Here is a 19,687-nt window from a genome sequence, read left to right as displayed (position 1 = left end):
TTTACTTTGAAATTATTCAGTGTAAAAATATAAGGAAGGACATTTTCAACTGTTTTTAATTGTTAGTAGTTATTAGTTATTATAGTTACTCACATGATTTAGTGGCAGCAGTAACACTACCTGGATTTTATTAGGTATATACTGTGTTATGTAGAGTGTTTCACCAAACATGACCCTCTCTTTTTCTTCTAAAATTATGTAGTTATTGGAAATCTGTTTTTTGGAATTTTCAAACATACCATATTTTATGTCTTGTACATACCATATTTTCAAATTTTTGAAATTGTCTGTACTAATTGTTTGTAACCTACCTATGATGTGTACTATATGGAGATACAAACTTCTATTTTTAAAAGGCAACTTATTTTTTAAACAGTAGATTATTTTTATTGAAGATGTTGACGTATCAAAATCAAAAATTCAACAAGTAGTTATTTTTTAGTTATTTACCTTTATGTCTAAGGACAATAGATCAATGATAATAAGTTAGGAAAATATGAGGGCTATAATTTAAATTTTAGTAATTTATATTAATCTATCAAAATTATTTAAATATAATTAATTCTTGATATGATATTATATCTATTTTATATTTTTGTAAAACTATTTTTAAGGACTATTATTTATAATATAAATATTTTAACAACTGAAAAATACTAGTTCAAATTTTGAGTTTGGTACTTCAATATTTTTAAAACAGTCTTCACTAAATAATTTACATTAAAAAGGTTAATTTTCATTTGAAATTGAGAAATGTGTATTATCGTTGAACACTCTTTAAGTACCAAGTAGCTTAAATTATCTCAAGAATTTGAAAATATGGTCTTGAAGTATATTTAAAAATTCCAAGAATCAGAATTTGAAAAATTGATTTTTAAATAAAAACGAAGATGGGCATGCTTGGTGAATCCACCCTGTATATTGTTGATAAATAGATCAATCGTGTCATTTATTAAAAAAAAACAATAGGTATTTTAAGAATATTTGAAAAGAATACTCAGTGGCTCTGACCTCAGGATTTTCAAAGTACGTACTAATTTGATGGCTACAATACTTTTATTATAACTATAAGAAAAACCTACGGGATTTTTTTTTTTTACCAAACATAAATTTAATTACTTGAAATTATGATTTTTAAGTATACATTATATTATATATTTAAAAAAATATACATTTTTTATAAGTAGGAAAATAATATTATTATTACTATTATTATTAATTACTACTTACTAGCATCAGAATTTTATTAGCATTACATACATTACATAATTTAATTTCTGTGTTGAAGGGAGTTTTCACCTCTTATTTAGGTATAGGACCACCAAGCTTACGTTACGCCACTGAGAGTACTATTGTGTTTAAGCACAAGGTCGAGGTGAATATATTGGTATAGTTAGAAATCGGTGTAATATAGCTATATAGGTTTAGGATCAAAAGTTGTTTAAACGCAACTGTAGTATTCAATGCAATTGCATTCAAATTATTCGAAGCGTGAATTTTCTTTGAAATCGCGTATAATTAACGATAGTATGTTTCATGCAATACAATACTCGCATAATCTCATGATTAACATTTCACAATGACTCGCGATACAAATATCCATTTTTTAAACGAGGGTCTTCCCTTCCCCTTTTGAACTGTATATTATTTAGTGTATAATTTTTTTTGATCATAATAATGTACTTAATTCAAAATTAAAATGAGTTAAATCTGATTTTCTCAGGTTTTAAAATGTTTATTCTAAGGGTAATAGTACTTATAAACATATATAAAAAAAATAAAATTGAGTTAAATACTCAAAAATTACTAGTTAGAATTTTGACTAATATGTAAATATTTTCAGAAAAACTATCTGCTAAGTAATGTATTTTAGAAATAGAAGAAAGGGCCATTTAAATTTAAAAATAGAAATTCATTTTTCCACAGAACACCTCTGAAGTAGTATACAAAATTTAAGAATTTAAAAGAATAGTCTAAGTAAATTTAAAAATTCTAATAATCAGATTTTGAAAAATTGCATTGTAGAAACTAGGTTTAAAAATTAAAAAACATGACGAGTGGAGGGAAGAAGTTGCACCGCAAAATTTTAATAAAACTAAAGACAGTGAACGCCTGAAAAATGTATATTTAAAATTTCGAAATATGTAAACACTAATATTAGTATAGAGTAGGTAATATAGAGAAAAAAAATTTTCGGCGTAGGTCATCAAATTAATTTTTTTCTTTACTATTTATTTCATATTATACTATTTCTATATGTAATAGTATATATGATTAAGCAAATTGTTATACAATTTAATCTAATTTACAACTTCTTATTAAAATTTACATTGTAAATTTTTACTTTTTTTTATTGCTGTACTAAATTTTATTGTCAACCGTCTATTAATAAGTTGTCACCACCCACCATCTCTACATTATCTTATTATTACATCATAATATCGTTTCAATATATTAAATTCTAAGCTTAACCATTGGTGAACATACGGGGCTCCATGGAGTGCTTAGTACTCCTAAAGGCATAAAAAGCACCCATTAGCTTATTATAAGCTAAAAATATTGATGCCCTAAAATGTATATACATTTATAATGTAGGTATTAGTTAATAAATTATTATTAATTGTTATACACTTTTTGGTAGTATATTACACGATATGCCACCTATGTAATAATAGTGGCTTACATACAAGAATTTAATTTACAAGTCTCAGAACATTGAATTTTGAACATATAACAAAAATATACAACTATTATTTGGACACATTGTCCTTGTATTATATCATTTATATATGGTTGTGCGTTTACCTCGCTTAACAGACTGATGAAACACCACTCCATATAAATTGTCGATTTCTTATTGAGTAAGCATATAATAATAATATTTATTAAATTTAATATTTAGAGTATTAGTCCGGGATCAGTAGCTACAGAAATGTTAGCAGATGTCGGCAAAATCATCAGAGACACATCTACGGTTGATTTCAAAATGCTCAATGTAGAAGACATCGCGAATGCCGTAATCACATCTTTGGCCACGCCACCAAATGTTCTTGTACGTAAAATTACTTATACCTATACTAATTTGTATTATTGACTTATCGAATATGTGGCATAGATAATATAGTTTAGTAGTTACCCAATGCGTTTTTCAAAACACTCTTAACAATTATATCTGAATCGTCGTACATTCAAACCCGATGACTGTGGTAAAATATATTTTTTACGCCAAAAATTTATCGAATTATGAATTTCAGCTCAATTAAAGTACTTATACTCCAAGTAGTCAAAACTATAGACAATTGTTATTTTTTTTTTTTTTTGCACTGTTCATATAATTTATTAATTACCTGCAGTTATAATTGTTAAACTATATTACAACTGGAGTTTGCGAAAGATGTTAGAACACATTTAAAAAGTTCCATACTTTAAACAGTTGTTATAAGTAGAACTTTAAACATAAATTGTATTATAAAATGATTAAATTTAAACGGAAATAATACCGATACATAGAATAACTCAATAATGTACAAGAATTTAATTAAACGTTTATAAAATATGATTAAAAATTCTGATCCTATGTATAAACATATACCTACTCGTATTTATTATGTAATCCGATCACAAATTTTACAACCGCGAAATTCGCTCGCAGTTTACTTACAAACGCATATATAATTCTAGTGTATACACTTACATATACGTAAGTATATCAGTATATGTAATCCGGATATTCCATCAAATATTTACGTATGTGGGATACCGTAGACTCTCAAACATACGTATTTTAGAATATTTATTAGAAAAGTTTTAATATCCCTCTCTTTATAATATATAAAAGGCAATATTCATGTTTGTGCGTGTATAGTTGTGGTTTATAGACTCAACAAATAGACTACTGATTTTGACGAAACTTTAAGATATTGTCTTTAGAGATACTAGGAAGGGTTGAACCACGTCCGATAGGTGGCGCTGAACAAAATTTTCTATTTTTTTTTTTTTTTTTGATTATTACATGCCATATAAATTGATATAATAAGTGTAATATACTAACATTTTAACAATAGTAACCAATAATGTATTTTAAAATTGTCCATTTTCGCGGACGTAGATACACCTAAACCAATTAGTTCATGAAGCTAATAGTTGTTTACTTAAACCTAAGTACATCGAGTATATCCAATCCATCGCAAGCTAATTGCCACTTAGTAGTATACAATATACAAAGCGAAGTATCTATACTGTTATCAACATGCGCCCATGAATATTGATATACACTAAAACCAATATGCAGTGCCGTTATTTATAACTGTTCATTTATTTCGAGATCAGACCCTCGATACATCAAGTATATTTAACAAACATGAAATTGTATGTATATAATTCTTGAGAAAAAAGTTTTAAAAAACAAAACAAATATTTACAGATACTGCTTATTTAAAAACAAAAAATAATAATAACAAAAGTCCAACCTTAATTTTTATGAAACGAATATCAATAGTTAATTTTACTTCCTGAATTTATAACTAAATAATTTCCTCCGTTTTCTTAAAAATAGTTTATTCACATAAGCACACAAATGAAAATATTATCATAACATTATGTTTGATTTTTCAATTATATTTGTTTTCAGATTGCTGAAATGACTGTCATCTCTACTGGATCACTAATACACACTCATTTTCAACCAAGCCCTCAAGTTGTAGAAAATATATTTAACTTATAATTCATTATGTAAATATTTGTGTAATTGATTTGTGTTAATAATAAGAATACAACTCGTGATCTAACTTATTTAAACGATTATAAGGTACAATAATTAATTGATCATATACCAACATACTTAATTTATTATTATTTTATTGAAACAATGATATTTGAAGTATTGGAACTTGGAATAATACTATTTTTAATGAAAGAGATTGTAAATCATACAATTATTTGTATTTATTAATTTATTCAAAATGTGTATAATATGTGTAAGTTATCTTACTACAATTTAATATATAATAAGTATTTAATAGGATATTATGATATTATGTTAGGATTTTTTGAATAGAAAAAGTCAAATTCAGTATAAATTTAGTATACATTTTTCAAAAATATTTTTTAAAAACAGTTTTAAATACTAAATAATCAATACTCTAAATATATAATAAATAATTATATTTTAAGAATTTGAGATTGTCAAAAACAATAATAATTGTATTCATTCACTGCTAAAAGAGCAATGGTTTTAAAAAAATACATTTCCATTTCCTTATTTGTTTTTCTGTTTTTCCTTGTTAATTTTTAAACGTTTTGGAGATTATACCCACCCCAACCAAAATATCAAAATGTCACCTTATCAACTGAATCCAATTTGAAAAAAAAAAAACCCGCATTCAAAAATAATTTAAGTATTTTTACTGTTTCAGTGAAACAAGTGTGATGAGATTACTGACACAAAAAATATTTTAATTTGAATAAAACAGTAAAACACGCATCATTAGAAAATCAATTCATTCGTCGCTCTGTTTAATATCTAAAAATTATACCGCAATCACTATACGTATAATATTACTATAATAGTGTAATATATTATAATATTATACCGCAATCACTATACGTATAATATTACTATAATAGTGTAATATATTATAATATTATACGTTACCTATAATATGTTATATAGATAACATATGTACATAGCTAGGTATACTGTACGTACGCAATTTTATCGCATATTTATCATGACCACGGTTGATCATGACTAATGGTACGGTCCCACCGAATGCGATTGCCGATTTGCGATGCGAGAGATTGATTAATTTTGTGATTTTGAAAGTGGAGCCAAGTAACGATTAAATGCAGAAAAACAAATTAATTTGATTCTGTTTGCGATAAAAAACAATTTATCATAAAATCGTAAATATCACAAATATAAAACATTTAATACATATTATATTTGTGGTGAAACGTAAAACGCAAAACGAGCTCTATAAGGTCATCTCATATTTAATTTTATAGTTTTGATAAAATCGTGAAATCGCATTAGGTTAGGTGGCGCCGTACCTAAAATGTTCTTTATACAGTAACCCGACTACAGACATTACGCCACCTGTAAATCTTTTATTTGCGGTGAAAATGAGTAGGTAGTACAGCGGTTCAGTGGTTCCCAAACTATTTTTTAATCGTAGCACGTTATTATTAGTTACTTATTAATTTATTATAAATCGCAGCACACGATAGACAATTTCTATTTGCCAAAATTAAATAATTTAAGATTTATTCAAAACAATGTGTTCTCAAGTTTTCAAGGCATACCTTTAAAATTTCTTGACACACTATTTAGGAAACATTATATTATTATTATTATTATTACTATTTTAGTAGTAAACCATTATAACATTGTTGTAGATAATAAAGTGTTGCATGTGACCATCGTCTTCATAACCAGTGCCCATTAAATAAAAACTGCAGTGAGGTCTACAGTCTGCAGTGTATCTATCTCATGGAACTATACTGATATTCGTTTATATATCATTTATTATTATTTCAGGACATATGAGTGCATACATATATAAGTAAGTACAATATTTAAAAATAATAATAACAATAAGTAGCTTGATGGAACGGTGGAGTGGCAAGGTGGCGATAGTTACTGGCGCCAGTGCTGGTATTGGTGCGGCGATTGTAGTAAAGCTGGCGAAGAGTGGCGTGCACGTCGTGGCGCTCGCCAGAAGAGAAAACAAACTAAAGGTAAACTATCGACGATGCAGACACTTATTGATTAAATAATAAAAATAGTTTAATCCTATCGTATTGGACATAACAAATAGGTTGCAACACCAGCTTCTCATTATTTCAAAATCTATTAGTTTTTTTAGACAAATGTTTTTTAACTAATTTTTAATCGAAATAAACAAGACTTTTCTAAAAAATTATATTTTTAATATTCTTTATTGTTAACATTTTTAAGTTTTTTTTTCTTTGATCGATAACATACATTTTTAGTTTCATATAATAAAGTAGAATAATTTTTTTTACATAAAAATTGATATTCCAACGAGTTGCAGTTTATGAGTTATGTATAACTTATAAATATTTAGAATTAGCGAATACCTCGGCTAAATTTTGCGTTTATTTTTCCAATCCGTTTTATTTTAAATGAAAATTATGTTCAAAATTATTTTTTTTGAATTTTTATTATATTTTAGGAAAATATATTAATATTTCATAAAAGCTTACGTTTTTAAAACAATTACACTATTATATTATTAAATGTGTATTGTGTAATAGTATATAGTTTATAATATATATTTCGATATTTGATTTGTTCTTAAGGAACTAGCCGAATCATTAAATAATAAAGACTACGGAACTATTTATACAAAGGTATGCGATGTCACTAACGAGCAATATGTGAAAAACGTTTTTTCGTGGGTAGATTCAACATTAGGAGGTCCCAGTATTTTAATTAACAATACGGGAGTGGTGAAAGTATCAAGCCTTTTAAGTGAGTACACTCGCATATGAAATGCAATTAGAAATTCTCATAAGACTTTAAATATTAAGTATCGCTCTTGTGGTACAGATAGAAAACTGAAGGATTGGCAAGAGATATTTAATGTCAATGTTATGGCGTTGAGTGTGTGTTCGAGAGAAGCTTACAAATCGATGACGAAAAATAAAATCGACGGTCACATCATTCAAGTAAATAAGTAATCTATTATTATATTGAATGTTGTTCAAAAAAATTAATTACTAATATAAAAATGAAACACGCTATACATAATTCACAACTTTTAGTATCTCCGGTCACAGTTTAACTCCGAACTTTGCGCACAAAATGTATAACGCTTCAAAGCAAGCAGTCACAGCACTGTGTGACGGACTTCGACACGAATTACAATTAACTGGATCAAAAATCAAAGTTTCGGTAAAGTAGAACACAATTTATTATAATTATTAATTGTTATAATTAAAACGTAGTTTACTATATATTATGATATAATAGTATTGTATTGCTAAGGTTACTTTAATAAAATAAAATTAGTGGAATAGGTATTATTTACTTATATATTGTATTATGTCATGAATTTAAATTTGAATAAATATAAATTATATACATAAAATATTTAAGCCAATTAATATTTTGTAGTGATACGTAGACATGTGGATGTTATATAAAAACGTAGGTAAATTGGCGTCTACAGCGATAATAATATGGGAACAGCCGTTATGATTATATAATATTAAATAGGGATTAAACAAAGTTTTATCGAACATTTTTCAGATAAATTATTGGTGGGGTATATAAATTTTTTATGACATTTATATGTATATAGGTACATTTATTTATTTTTAATTATTATTGTTAATCAGAAACCTTTTTTAAAAACATTTTACGGCAGTATCATGCACAATTTTAATAATTAGTAGAAAAACTATTTATTTATTTATCGAAAGACGAGTGATGGTTGAATAAGGTGAATAAACGTCGATGATAAAACATCAAAACAAGTAGTGAATAGTGAAAAAAGAAACAATCCAAAACTATATTGTTTTTAATTGAAAAATGTTTAATTTATATCCATAAAAATAAAATATCATTGATTCAAATTCAATATTTACCGATCTATACTAAGTAATATTAATTTACTGCTATTTAAATATTTAATAATATATACGGATCGGTATTATACAAGCTACAGTACCGTGTTGGACACATTTTTATAAAATATTTAGTCTTGACGTAATGTTATTGTTATATAGATATAATAGACCCATTATAGTTTATTTGTTTTACGATTTGTCATGAGTTAACCTACACGTATATTATATTATTTTTCTAATTCACGTATGAAGGAATAGTGTTTTCTTTGATGATATTTTATTCTTAATTTCGGAATAGTGATATCGATTTGGTTACACCGTTTTTGACTTTTTTAATTATATATTATAACTTGGAAATACCATTTCATTTCATAGCCGATCACCTATCGTGTTTTAATAAATTAACAATAACAATAATTATACCGTTTTAAATATTTGAATATTTAGAGCGTTAGCCCAGGACCAACAGCTACAGATATGTTAACAAATCTCATCAAATATCACAAAGAATTAAAAACTACGGTGGATCACAATATACTTGATGCAGAAGACGTCGCGAATGCCGTAATTAGTTCTTTGGCAACGCCGCCAAATGTTCTTGTAAGTTAATATATTTGTAGATTAACTACTCCGTAATTTTTTTGATAACACATCTGATCATAAATAGTTGAATCGTCTTCATATTAAACGCATTTATTTTATATAGTAATTTTTCTCATTCGAAAATATATCGAATTAGGAATTTGAACCAAATATCTAATTTATAAAAGTACCTAGAATTGAGATAAACGGTTGTTATTTTATTGGCAATGCAGTTTATATTTAATGTATTTCTTATTTACAGCCATAATATTACACCCGGAGATAAAAAAAAAATATAGTGAATTTTTAAAAATTGTATTTCAACGCTTATTAACTTATTTTTAACTTTAAAAATAAATTACACTATTAAAAATTTATTTGAAAAGAAAAACATAGAAAACAAAACTAAAAATTTTAAATTTATAGAAACAGACATTTATTTTGTCTGGTGCGATAGGAGTTATCATTAGTGAATAGCACGAAATTCACTGGTTTACTTATTAGTTAATAACATAAAATTACCTAATTAATTAATGTGTATATTATATATATAAATATATAATATAAAGCAACGCAACTCAACTCAAATAGGAAAAATGTTAAGTAGATTCAAGCTCCTAGAATTAATTTTTTTAAATATCAAACGTACATAATTTTAGAAGTATTTTTATTTTTTGAAGAAGCTTCTAAATATTATGGGATAATTAGTCTCTTTTTATTTTTACTGCAGATGAATGATTATATCTGTGTATATCACATCAACTTTGCGTAATTGATCTTTTTATTAAAATTTGCCTTTTAATGAAATTGAAATAGTTTTTCTAAACCTCGTGAAATATGAAAGAGGAAATTCAAGAATAGGAAAATCTTTTAAAATACTGCAAAATGTGTAAACCCGAATTTGCACAAAATATTTGTAATTTGTATAAAAAAAATTAAAAAAATTCATGAAGAACATAAGACATAAGAGAATACTAGCTTAAAAAAGCCACCGAAAAAATATTACAGGTAATTATATATTACATTAAAAAAAAATTGATAAATATAATAATTTTGACAAGAATGCAATTGCATATTATACATATATATTATATACATTTTTGTTATTTATTACAAATTAACAATGTTGTAATTCCGGAATTCTAAATTATTGACGGCAATACTTATAAGTTTAAAATTGACCTTCAGACTATACCCAATGAGATGTACAGAGTACAAACCTCAACTTACTCATCATGAATGGTTAAATTATCTTGGAAATAAGCCACTTCAAATTTTATTTCAGCTGAACAAGCTTTGAAACGAAATGAATTAACTTTACGGGAAACTGTCCAAGTTGTATTAGCAAGTCAGGGGCTCCTAAGTTGTTCTTGTAAAAGTGCTTGTCAAATCAAACTAAAGATAGCATGAAATGTTACAGCAATTGTCAAAATCCACTGACCTGCTTAAATAAATAAAAACCAAAACCAATTACTATATACTAAATAAGCTTATTTTTTTTTAACTATTTTAATTAAGTATTTAATAATGCTTTTTGTATGTATATATTTTTTAATATTGTATGTTATACATAATATATTAAATATTATTACGTTTAATTATTTAACTTCTCTTTATATAAATACAACTTAAATGTGTCTATGTTAAAATCGTGTATGATATTAAATTTAATATTTCGTTAATATAATATAATAGTTATGTACCTACACTGCTTAACGTTTATAAGTTATTATAAGTAATAATAATAACTGTGTTCGGTAACATTTTTTATTTCAGTGAACATTACGAATGACTACGTTGTAGAAAAAATTACACGATGACCATTTCGTTAAATATTTTTGTATTTCATGAAGTGTGAAAAAGTCATTTCCATTCTTCACAGTTCTATCACTTATTATAGTGAATTATATACCTACGTAGATTATTGACCAAATATATAATATACCTTATGTGTAGAACATTTATCATGCATTTTCTATTATATTTAATATACAGACCATTTTAATTTAATCTTTTTAAAATAAATTTTAAAAAAAATCAAACAGTATCTAATACATATTACAAAAAAATCTTGACCGATATTGTTACATAACACATTTAATATTAACAATTAAATTTGATTTCAGAAATAACTAATTTAAATAATTCTTTAGCTTCTGATTTTTCAAAAAATTAAAAATAATTCATTTAAAAAATGCAATATTATAAATTAAAAAGTTATGTTTAATTTTCTAAAAGTCTGTTTTTCAGATAGCTGAAATGATTATCATACCAACTAGAGCTACAATACAGATGCATTTCCAACCGAGTTCTCAAGTCGTGGAAAATTTATTAAACTCATGATTGATTATGCTAATATTTGTTTAATTTGTTTCTGGTTAAAATTAATGATAAAATTATTTAAATTATTTATTAATTATAAATAATCATTTAAAAATGTTCCGAAATATTTTATTAATTATCGAGAAAAAAAATATTATTGCATCGTTTTATGTCACATTCATGAAACGAAATTTATTGATTCTGGATTAATTGATTATTAAAAATTATACCGATATATGTATTATTATTTTAACGAAAGTAACGTTTATTTTATTATTAATTTAAAAACGATAAATATAATATGTATGCTACCTATATCGATATAACATATAATCAAGGGCATCATTTTTTTTTGGTGGGGGGGGGGGTTAGGGTGTGTGGTTGCACCCCTTACTTTTAAAATAGTTTCAATTGGACTGCACCCTGATGAAATAATGCATGATTATTATTTATGACTTTAAACTACATTGGTTATAAACAAATATTGTGCTATACATTTTTATTGTATTTTAGTTTTTAAATTGATTTTTACTACTTATGAGTTATGTTGATGCATTCATTCGATCCATGATGTATGAAAATAATTGGAAACAAGATAATGTACATATATGTAGTATATCTATTTTTATGTGGCCTGGCGAAATTTCAAAATGGCTTGCTTGATACCTCGCACACCCGAAAAAAAAGCCTGAACATTAATGTTTACATATAATATTGGTCATAGTGCATAACTAAATGTATTAAAATTAATAATATTAACATAAATGTATTACAAAGTAAAACAAACTTAATATTATTGTTTTCATATATTAGATGATATGACGTATAATGTTTAATATCTACTCGTTTATTGTAATCGCCATCAGTCAATAAAACCGGATATTCGCCATGTCTTTGAATAATAATACATCCCCCGCTAGAAACTATGCAAAGAGCTTGTTAAAAAAAAAGGTAGATTCTGCAACCCCCCACCCAACCTCCAAACAGGATTTCTTCTTTCTTAACCATTTTAAATAGATACATCATATTTAGATGCGTCTAGTAAGGTGATTGGTGTTTGATGTATGAATTACAACTACTGCAGTTAATTAAACTTTGCGCACGCCACCGAAATACATTGGAGCTGCAGTCTACTTGTTAATTGATTATGTGTATAACATATTTTGATAAGTTCATGCATCCACCCACCATCAATTATCCACCTCGGGCGACTGTATAAAGTTGGATATATCCCTCAAGCACGATTTTACTAATGAGTATACTTATCTATGTATAGTTGTAAAGTTTTGACGGTATTCCTTTTTAACGATTTTACTAGCTTAAAGTTGTAATTAGAGTTGACTGTATGTCGTCAAATCATAAACTTATATCTTCGATTAGGAGGGATGTTTATGATTTGTATACACTATAAGTGTAAGCACTAAGTTATAAGCATTAAGTTCATGTGGTGTTCATATGCTTACATTTTTTTATACACATATTATGAACAGAAAAATACAAAAATTCAGTAAAACAAAAAAATAAAAATCTTGGTTTTCTCTAAATATATTTCAAATGCCTACGAAACTTCTCCTATTTAGTCAAACCATTTTTTTTTTTTTAAATATAAATCAAAACTTTATATTTGATTTTAATAATTATAATTGTATATTTTTTTATAATTTTAACTATATTTATAATCGTAATACAGTTCATTATGATTTTACCGTTTGGAGTGATGTACATTATTTTTGGTAGTTATTCACAATATTGTTAGCAGAGGCCGATGGGTATAGATAATATATTATACAATATGACCTGACGTAACAATGAGTAATTATAGAACCTATATACATGGTGAACAGGCTATATTGCATGTCGCATTGATAAAATGCAATAACATTATAATAACTATTTATTTAGATAAACTTTCTGACGACAAAAACTAAAATTTATTACATACATATTTTGTACAGGTAAAAGGTATACTATAATGGTTGTGTTATGATACACATTTCTATGATAACAGAACTAATAGAAATAACTTTTTTTTCGAACGAATCAGCTGGTAAAATCTTGGTTTGATTTCATAATAAATGTACTATACTTTTTTATACCAATAAATGCGATCTAAAATAGATTCATATATATTAATATAAGCATAAGTAGATTTTTTTATAACTAATCAGTTATCAGCTTTATGTATATTTTATGGAATTAATATTTTGTAATTTAGATGTATTAATAAATGGAAACTATACTACATAAATATAAAAAATATTATTCAAATATAGGTTTACAAATATAAAATATGTAATAATAAATGAGCAAACACTTTTTATCGATGATAATTTAAAAATTGGAAATTGTTCAGGCCTATTATAAATAGATCAAAACTAATCAAAATATTTTGAAAAATGTGTCATGAACAAAAGATGCGGATAAAAATATTTGATTAAACTTTGAAACATCTACCAATCTTAGTATATGAATTGAATCAAACAAAAAAAAATCAATTTTGTCGTTAACGGGATTCGCGTTTTCTTAAACTTTTTATTTGTTTTTTTTTTTAGATTATTTTTAAAAATACTGAGCATTTTACATTTTGACCAAACTATAGATCCAATTTACGATTATTATTTGAAGATCACTTTTCGGTTATATACACGTAAAAAAAAACTACATACCTAATTGTATAATCAATTTATTCTAAAAATGGTTAAAACATCTTAATCGTAAAATACGTTTCAATGATACACTATATTTAATCATAATCATTTAATCTTTAACTGTAGTTTTAACCACTGAATATTGTGGTTTTAATCACTTGATTTTCATAAATAACTATTTATTTACTGTCCATGTTTAATCGTAATTTATAAAAAATTCGAATTACAACAATTTATATGTATTTGAATTTCATTATTTTTTTTTTCATTTATTTAAATTATATATATTTATTATTATTCAACATTTTACAAAGAAAACATAAATACATAATTTATCTACCTCCTTTAAACTGACACTTGTGTTGAACGCAGAGAGTTTAATGTATAGATTATAAATCATAGGTAACATTTAAATAAGAACTGCAAATATCTTGTATACAACTGAACGTTAGATCAATCTCTGCAGATATTGTATTTTATGATCTATAAGACTAATTTAGATATCTACCAAATGACAATTTTTAAATAATTTTTTTTTTATTATTATTTCACTGTATTGAACGTATACATAAAAAATTATTTTATAAGCTGTTTTTATAAATTATATCTGAGTTTCTTATTTTTTTTCTTAATAATTTAAAACCTATCAAGAAACTTTTCCTCGTTATTTATTTCAAGTTTTTGTCCACATTTTCCTTGAATTTTTTTACGTTCAAAGTTTTAAGTTCTATAATTTTATTTTTTATAAGCTTAACAACTATAATCGCTTAAGTTCAATATAATATATAGGAATAAAGTGCAAATATAAATATTTAATCCAACAATAAGTTGTATTTCTTCATTATCATCGTATGAACATTAAATCACCCTAAATAATAAACTATGAGTATAATATATATTATATATATATTATAAGTATATTTTATTGTACTATCCCTGTAAAGCCTTATTAAGAGGAAATATACTTCAAACGATCCGTTATAAAAAAAAATTAATTCTGTTATTTACTGTTTAAGACTGGGTAAAAGATCAAAAATTTCAAAACCAAGGTTGATGATTGATAAAAAGTGAATCTAATTTTACATTTTTACCACATGAGTAATATAAAGAGAGATTTTAATATTTAGAGACATTATATAATATGTATGCTATATTATGCCATTATAAGCCACTATATTTTAAGTACAATAAAGGCATTTTCGGTGGGGCCCATTATATTCACGAATAATAATAATAATAAAAAAAAATAAAAATAAAAATCTTATCCCCAAACAATATTGCAAATTCGGATGGTTTACTATGTTTATAGGTTAATCATACCTATATATCCAGCAAATGATTTGGTCGTTATGGATAATATTATAACAATAACAAGAGCGTACGGTTGTCGTCGATTTATCATTATACCTAATGCTACCATACCTACCATACCATATCATACCATACCATAGGTGAAATAAATAATAAAAATTGAAAACTGGTGAACGCAAACATGTAAGTATGTTATAATATGTAACACGCGCGTATATAGTAAAGGTTTTTTATTACTTAGTCATCGATTTTCTGATTTATTTTAATTTTAAATAATTTTATTATGGTTGCGAACAAAACCTTTTGTTATCTGCATAATATTATGTTCTATAGTAACGCATTATCTACAATACACTACCAATAAACATACAACATGTACCATAAATGTTTTATTTTCAACATACATTATTTTAAGCTTAAAGTAATATTATTTAAAAAACAAATAATAATTAAAAAAATTGAATCATTTCAAATATTATTCCTTTATTTAATTTAAATAAAAAGTCATTTTAGAGTTGCAAGATGAAAACTTATAACAATAATTATGTATTTACTCCACTGAATAAAGGTTAATATCTAATTAAGTCTTCTTATATTATTACTATATTCACTGTATCAATACATTATCGAAATTAACTTGACTATTCTGATATTATGTAAAATTATTCTGGTCTCTGGGCTATAGGTTATTATACAACAAATATTAATTTTAATAATTTCAATACATGAGTACATGACATAATAATATTATAGTATATGAATTAAAAAATAACGTTATTTCATAGCTATTCCGTCGTAATATACAACTTGCGTGTTGATATTAAGATGATAATATAAAAAAAGGTTCCTGCTTATCACGGTAAAGTTAAAAAATATATATTGTTAAAAAAAAATCAAATTTTAATTCCTTTGAGATAATGTAATTTAAAATATTCCATGTTAAACCTGCGTGGTTAAAAAGTTATATGTTCGTTCAATCGTAGCTTACCGCAATTTACCGCCACGACCGGCAGCTTTAGTACGAATTATTATAAAGACTAACTAATCGTCATAAAAAATACACACTTATGTATAAAAGATTATGCGGCATAATTTCTATTGACGTATCATACCAATATATTATATAATAAAAAACCACAAAAATATTATTTGTGTTATTGATCGACAACAAACTTTATTCATTTCCATCAACTTACAGACGTAAGTACAATATAACAAAATTTGAGTTTGGCAATCTTGATTTTCCAATAAGCTTTAATAATAAAGTAAATTGACCAAATATCGAACATTAATCTTATAACTTAATTTGTATTTTAATTTTTCATAGACGTTTTATGATATCTTAACTTTCTAAGTATGAGATGAGCATATAAAATATTACAAATTAAAAATTAAAATATTTTAAAAGTCTTTAACGAAAAACAGATAATGTCCTTACCTTATATGGTTTGATAATAGATCAAATAACTGTAATATTAAAGCTTATAGTTTAAATATTATTAGATTTTGACAATATTATATCTTGAGTTGTTTACGATAATGATGACGGAAAAATATAAAAAGTTTTAAATAAACTTACAAAGTTATCGAAGTCCAATGTTGCCGTGTATGTAATAATACCGTTTAGTTAGCGTTGTACTCGCCCGTCAATGATCGCCTTACCGTATATTTTATAATTATACTGTTTTTATTTTCGGTTTATTATCTTGTTATTTTATTATTATCTTATTATATTATTATACTATAGCAGTCTAATATTGACATTTGTCGGTACCATAGTATATTTGTACACGTGTGTTTTAATAGGTGAGCGAAACGCTAACACGACACTAATGGTGTCAAAATATTAGCGACACCAGTGACGGGTCAAGTTTATAAGACGTGGACAACACTGGCATGACATCCTCATCCTAAATGATCACAATTATTGTCAATATTATTTTAATGTGTTCAGTTTTATCATGCCGATAATGGTACAACTATAAACCCAGTGGAGCATCAATATTTATTCTTTCAGTCATGGTGTTCATACCAAAATAATATGTAATTAGATATAGGTACACAATATTTTGAAATAGAACCGTCTTCGTTAGAGCATTTTTTTTTTTTTTTGTTGATGTTCTCGTTCTCCAGTTTCCGGTTTAGTTAGACATATCTCCAGATATTGCATATACCACGATGACGATCATTTTCGGTGTTCTCGGCAGCCTCACGATGAAACTTATCTATCGTAGTTCGAACTCAATATTTATCGTGTATTTTGTACGGTTCGCCCGTTCGGGAATATATAAACCAACCAATTTGTCGGAATAAATAATGCAATAATGTAATGCGATTCGACGAAGTCAAACGGTTTGATCAACTTTCCTCTAACTGATTATATATTAATAATTTAATATACGGCGATGATATCTTTCTATAAATAATGCATTATAATTTATAATTTAAGAATTTAACTTATAATCAAACAGAACACGTTTTATTAGTTTTCAGATCTTTGTATTAAAATAATGACTTTGATTGAAAACAAATACTGATGATAATAACAACTATATTGGGATACATCGTTTCTATGTATTCAAATAAATAGCACTGTAGCCACTTATTGCGTATAAGCGTGCGTGATGAGATTAAAATTCGTTTTGTTGGAAATTACCTAGAATAGAAACAACCATTCTGCTTAAAATAAATAAAGTAATCGACAGTTGTTCATTCAAATCAAAAATCAAAATTAATCTCTGGAAAATCTATACGTCGTATGTAACCATACACATTCAAAATATCCGACCCTAAATTTCTCCAATTCCAAGAAATACCCAATTCAAACCTCTTCGGAAGTCAAATAAATATTGACATTACGCTCAATAAAAGACTGGCTTGCACCTCCCTTCCAGTCAATCGCGCGCGCGCACACACACACACACACATACACGAATTCTCAACAGCTGGTTATATTTTTACTTTACCCAAATATAAAATCAAAGCTCTCGCAATACACACAAATATCTGTAATATGTAAAATTCATCGGTATTGCGTAAATATTCTCGTTGTTTTTGTTTTGTTAATCACGATTTACCTCGTATAGAACTGGGAAATTATTCTGAAAAGTACAAACTAGTTCCAATTCACTACCAGAAACCTCACCGGAGGTTAAAGATTGCGCCCCAAAAATAACAAAACCACACTTTTCATTGTATAACTAATACATTCAACCTTATTCCGCTCAGAATCTAAAATGTAAGTTATTATTAATCGATTTAAATAATTCATTTTGCTCAACTCAATTCGCTTTAACATAATGTACTACCTACACATAATATTATATCCATAGTTTATAAATTAAAATAAACAGCCGATTAATGCGTTTTAACTTTCAATGTATAGTACAAATAATTCTCGGAAGTGCTTTTAATATTTTCGCGTGAAACTCGAACACAGGCGACGAAATATTTCTATGTTTATTATTAATAATAACAATACACATCAAAGTTAAAACCAAACAAGAAACATTATGCGCACTCAGCTCTATAAATTAATCACATTTACGAGCCTTGAACTTGAATACTAATATATAGGATAGGTAATTTGAGGTAATTACAATACATTTCTGAAAATATGTTTAGGTTATACTTGTTTATTTGTGGTTATCATGAAATTAACAACTTTTTTTTACAAAACAGTAATATACAGTATACAGTATATTTAGTAACATTAGCTTATAAATACTTAGGTACGTATCATATTATGTTGTACAGTATACACCATAGACGTATAATGTCTATGGTATACACTCAATATATTATACTCATATAAAATATAACTAAATTTATCACTATTGCAAGTACTACCATCAGTAAGTTAATACTTTAAGTATTTAATATTTTAATAAAATCAAATTTTAAATAGTATTGTTTATGTTGTTTCCACGTCAGTATGACGTAGGTAATAGGTATGAACTACCTATATATCTCTTTTCTACCGAATGTCCTCTGATTTTTATTTTTATTTTTTTTATGTTTTGAAACTAACATTTATTATGATATTCATTGAAAACGCGTTATCACATCTAAGATTATAATATACTATATAGGTACATTATGATGATACTATTACGTACAAGTTATTTACATTATGATGGTCTAAGAATTTGAAATTCAACTAAACCAAAAGAAAAATATAATATAATAAACTTATATGTTTATTAATTTATTATATCTATGAAAAAAAT

General features: G+C 25.7%; 2 protein-coding genes across 9 annotated transcripts in view; both read left to right on the top strand.

Annotated features, from left to right (window-relative positions):
• The window catches only part of LOC113560812 (farnesol dehydrogenase-like), a 36,821-nt gene extending 32,034 nt beyond the window's left edge, over positions 1-4,787 (top strand). For all 6 annotated transcript variants that reach the window (XM_026966904.1, XM_026966902.1, XM_026966899.1 and 3 more), the window contains exons 6-7: positions 2,903-3,052; positions 4,631-4,787. In XM_026966904.1, the coding sequence (XP_026822705.1) occupies positions 2,903-3,052; positions 4,631-4,723 (243 nt within the window). In that variant the 3' untranslated portion in view covers positions 4,724-4,787. The remainder of the gene's footprint in view (positions 1-2,902; positions 3,053-4,630) is intronic.
• Positions 4,788-6,116: 1,329 nt separating this feature from the next.
• On the top strand, positions 6,117-11,555 carry LOC113561249 (farnesol dehydrogenase-like). 3 transcript variants are annotated; one of them, XM_026967560.1, is made up of 7 exons: positions 6,117-6,479; positions 6,539-6,738; positions 7,324-7,495; positions 7,574-7,700; positions 7,789-7,918; positions 9,043-9,195; positions 11,416-11,542. In XM_026967560.1, the coding sequence occupies exons 2-7, from the start codon at positions 6,607-6,609 to the stop codon at positions 11,518-11,520; spliced, it is 819 nt and encodes a 272-aa protein (XP_026823361.1). In that variant the 5' UTR covers positions 6,117-6,479; positions 6,539-6,606; the 3' UTR covers positions 11,521-11,542. The 3 variants fall into 3 exon arrangements, with proteins under 3 accessions (XP_026823361.1, XP_026823362.1, XP_026823363.1); XM_026967561.1 differs by having other exon boundaries at positions 6,119-6,738; positions 11,428-11,555; XM_026967562.1 differs by lacking the exon at positions 11,416-11,542 and adding an exon at positions 10,463-10,706 and having other exon boundaries at positions 6,122-6,738.
• The last annotated feature ends 8,132 nt before the right edge of the window (positions 11,556-19,687 follow it).

Source organism: Rhopalosiphum maidis, chromosome 4 (genome assembly GCF_003676215.2).
Source record: "Rhopalosiphum maidis isolate BTI-1 chromosome 4, ASM367621v3, whole genome shotgun sequence".
In the NCBI taxonomy this organism is placed as follows: Eukaryota; Metazoa; Arthropoda; class Insecta; order Hemiptera; family Aphididae; genus Rhopalosiphum; species Rhopalosiphum maidis.
Note: the sequence above shows the minus strand (reverse complement) of the source record. Positions and strands in the feature narration are given on the sequence as shown.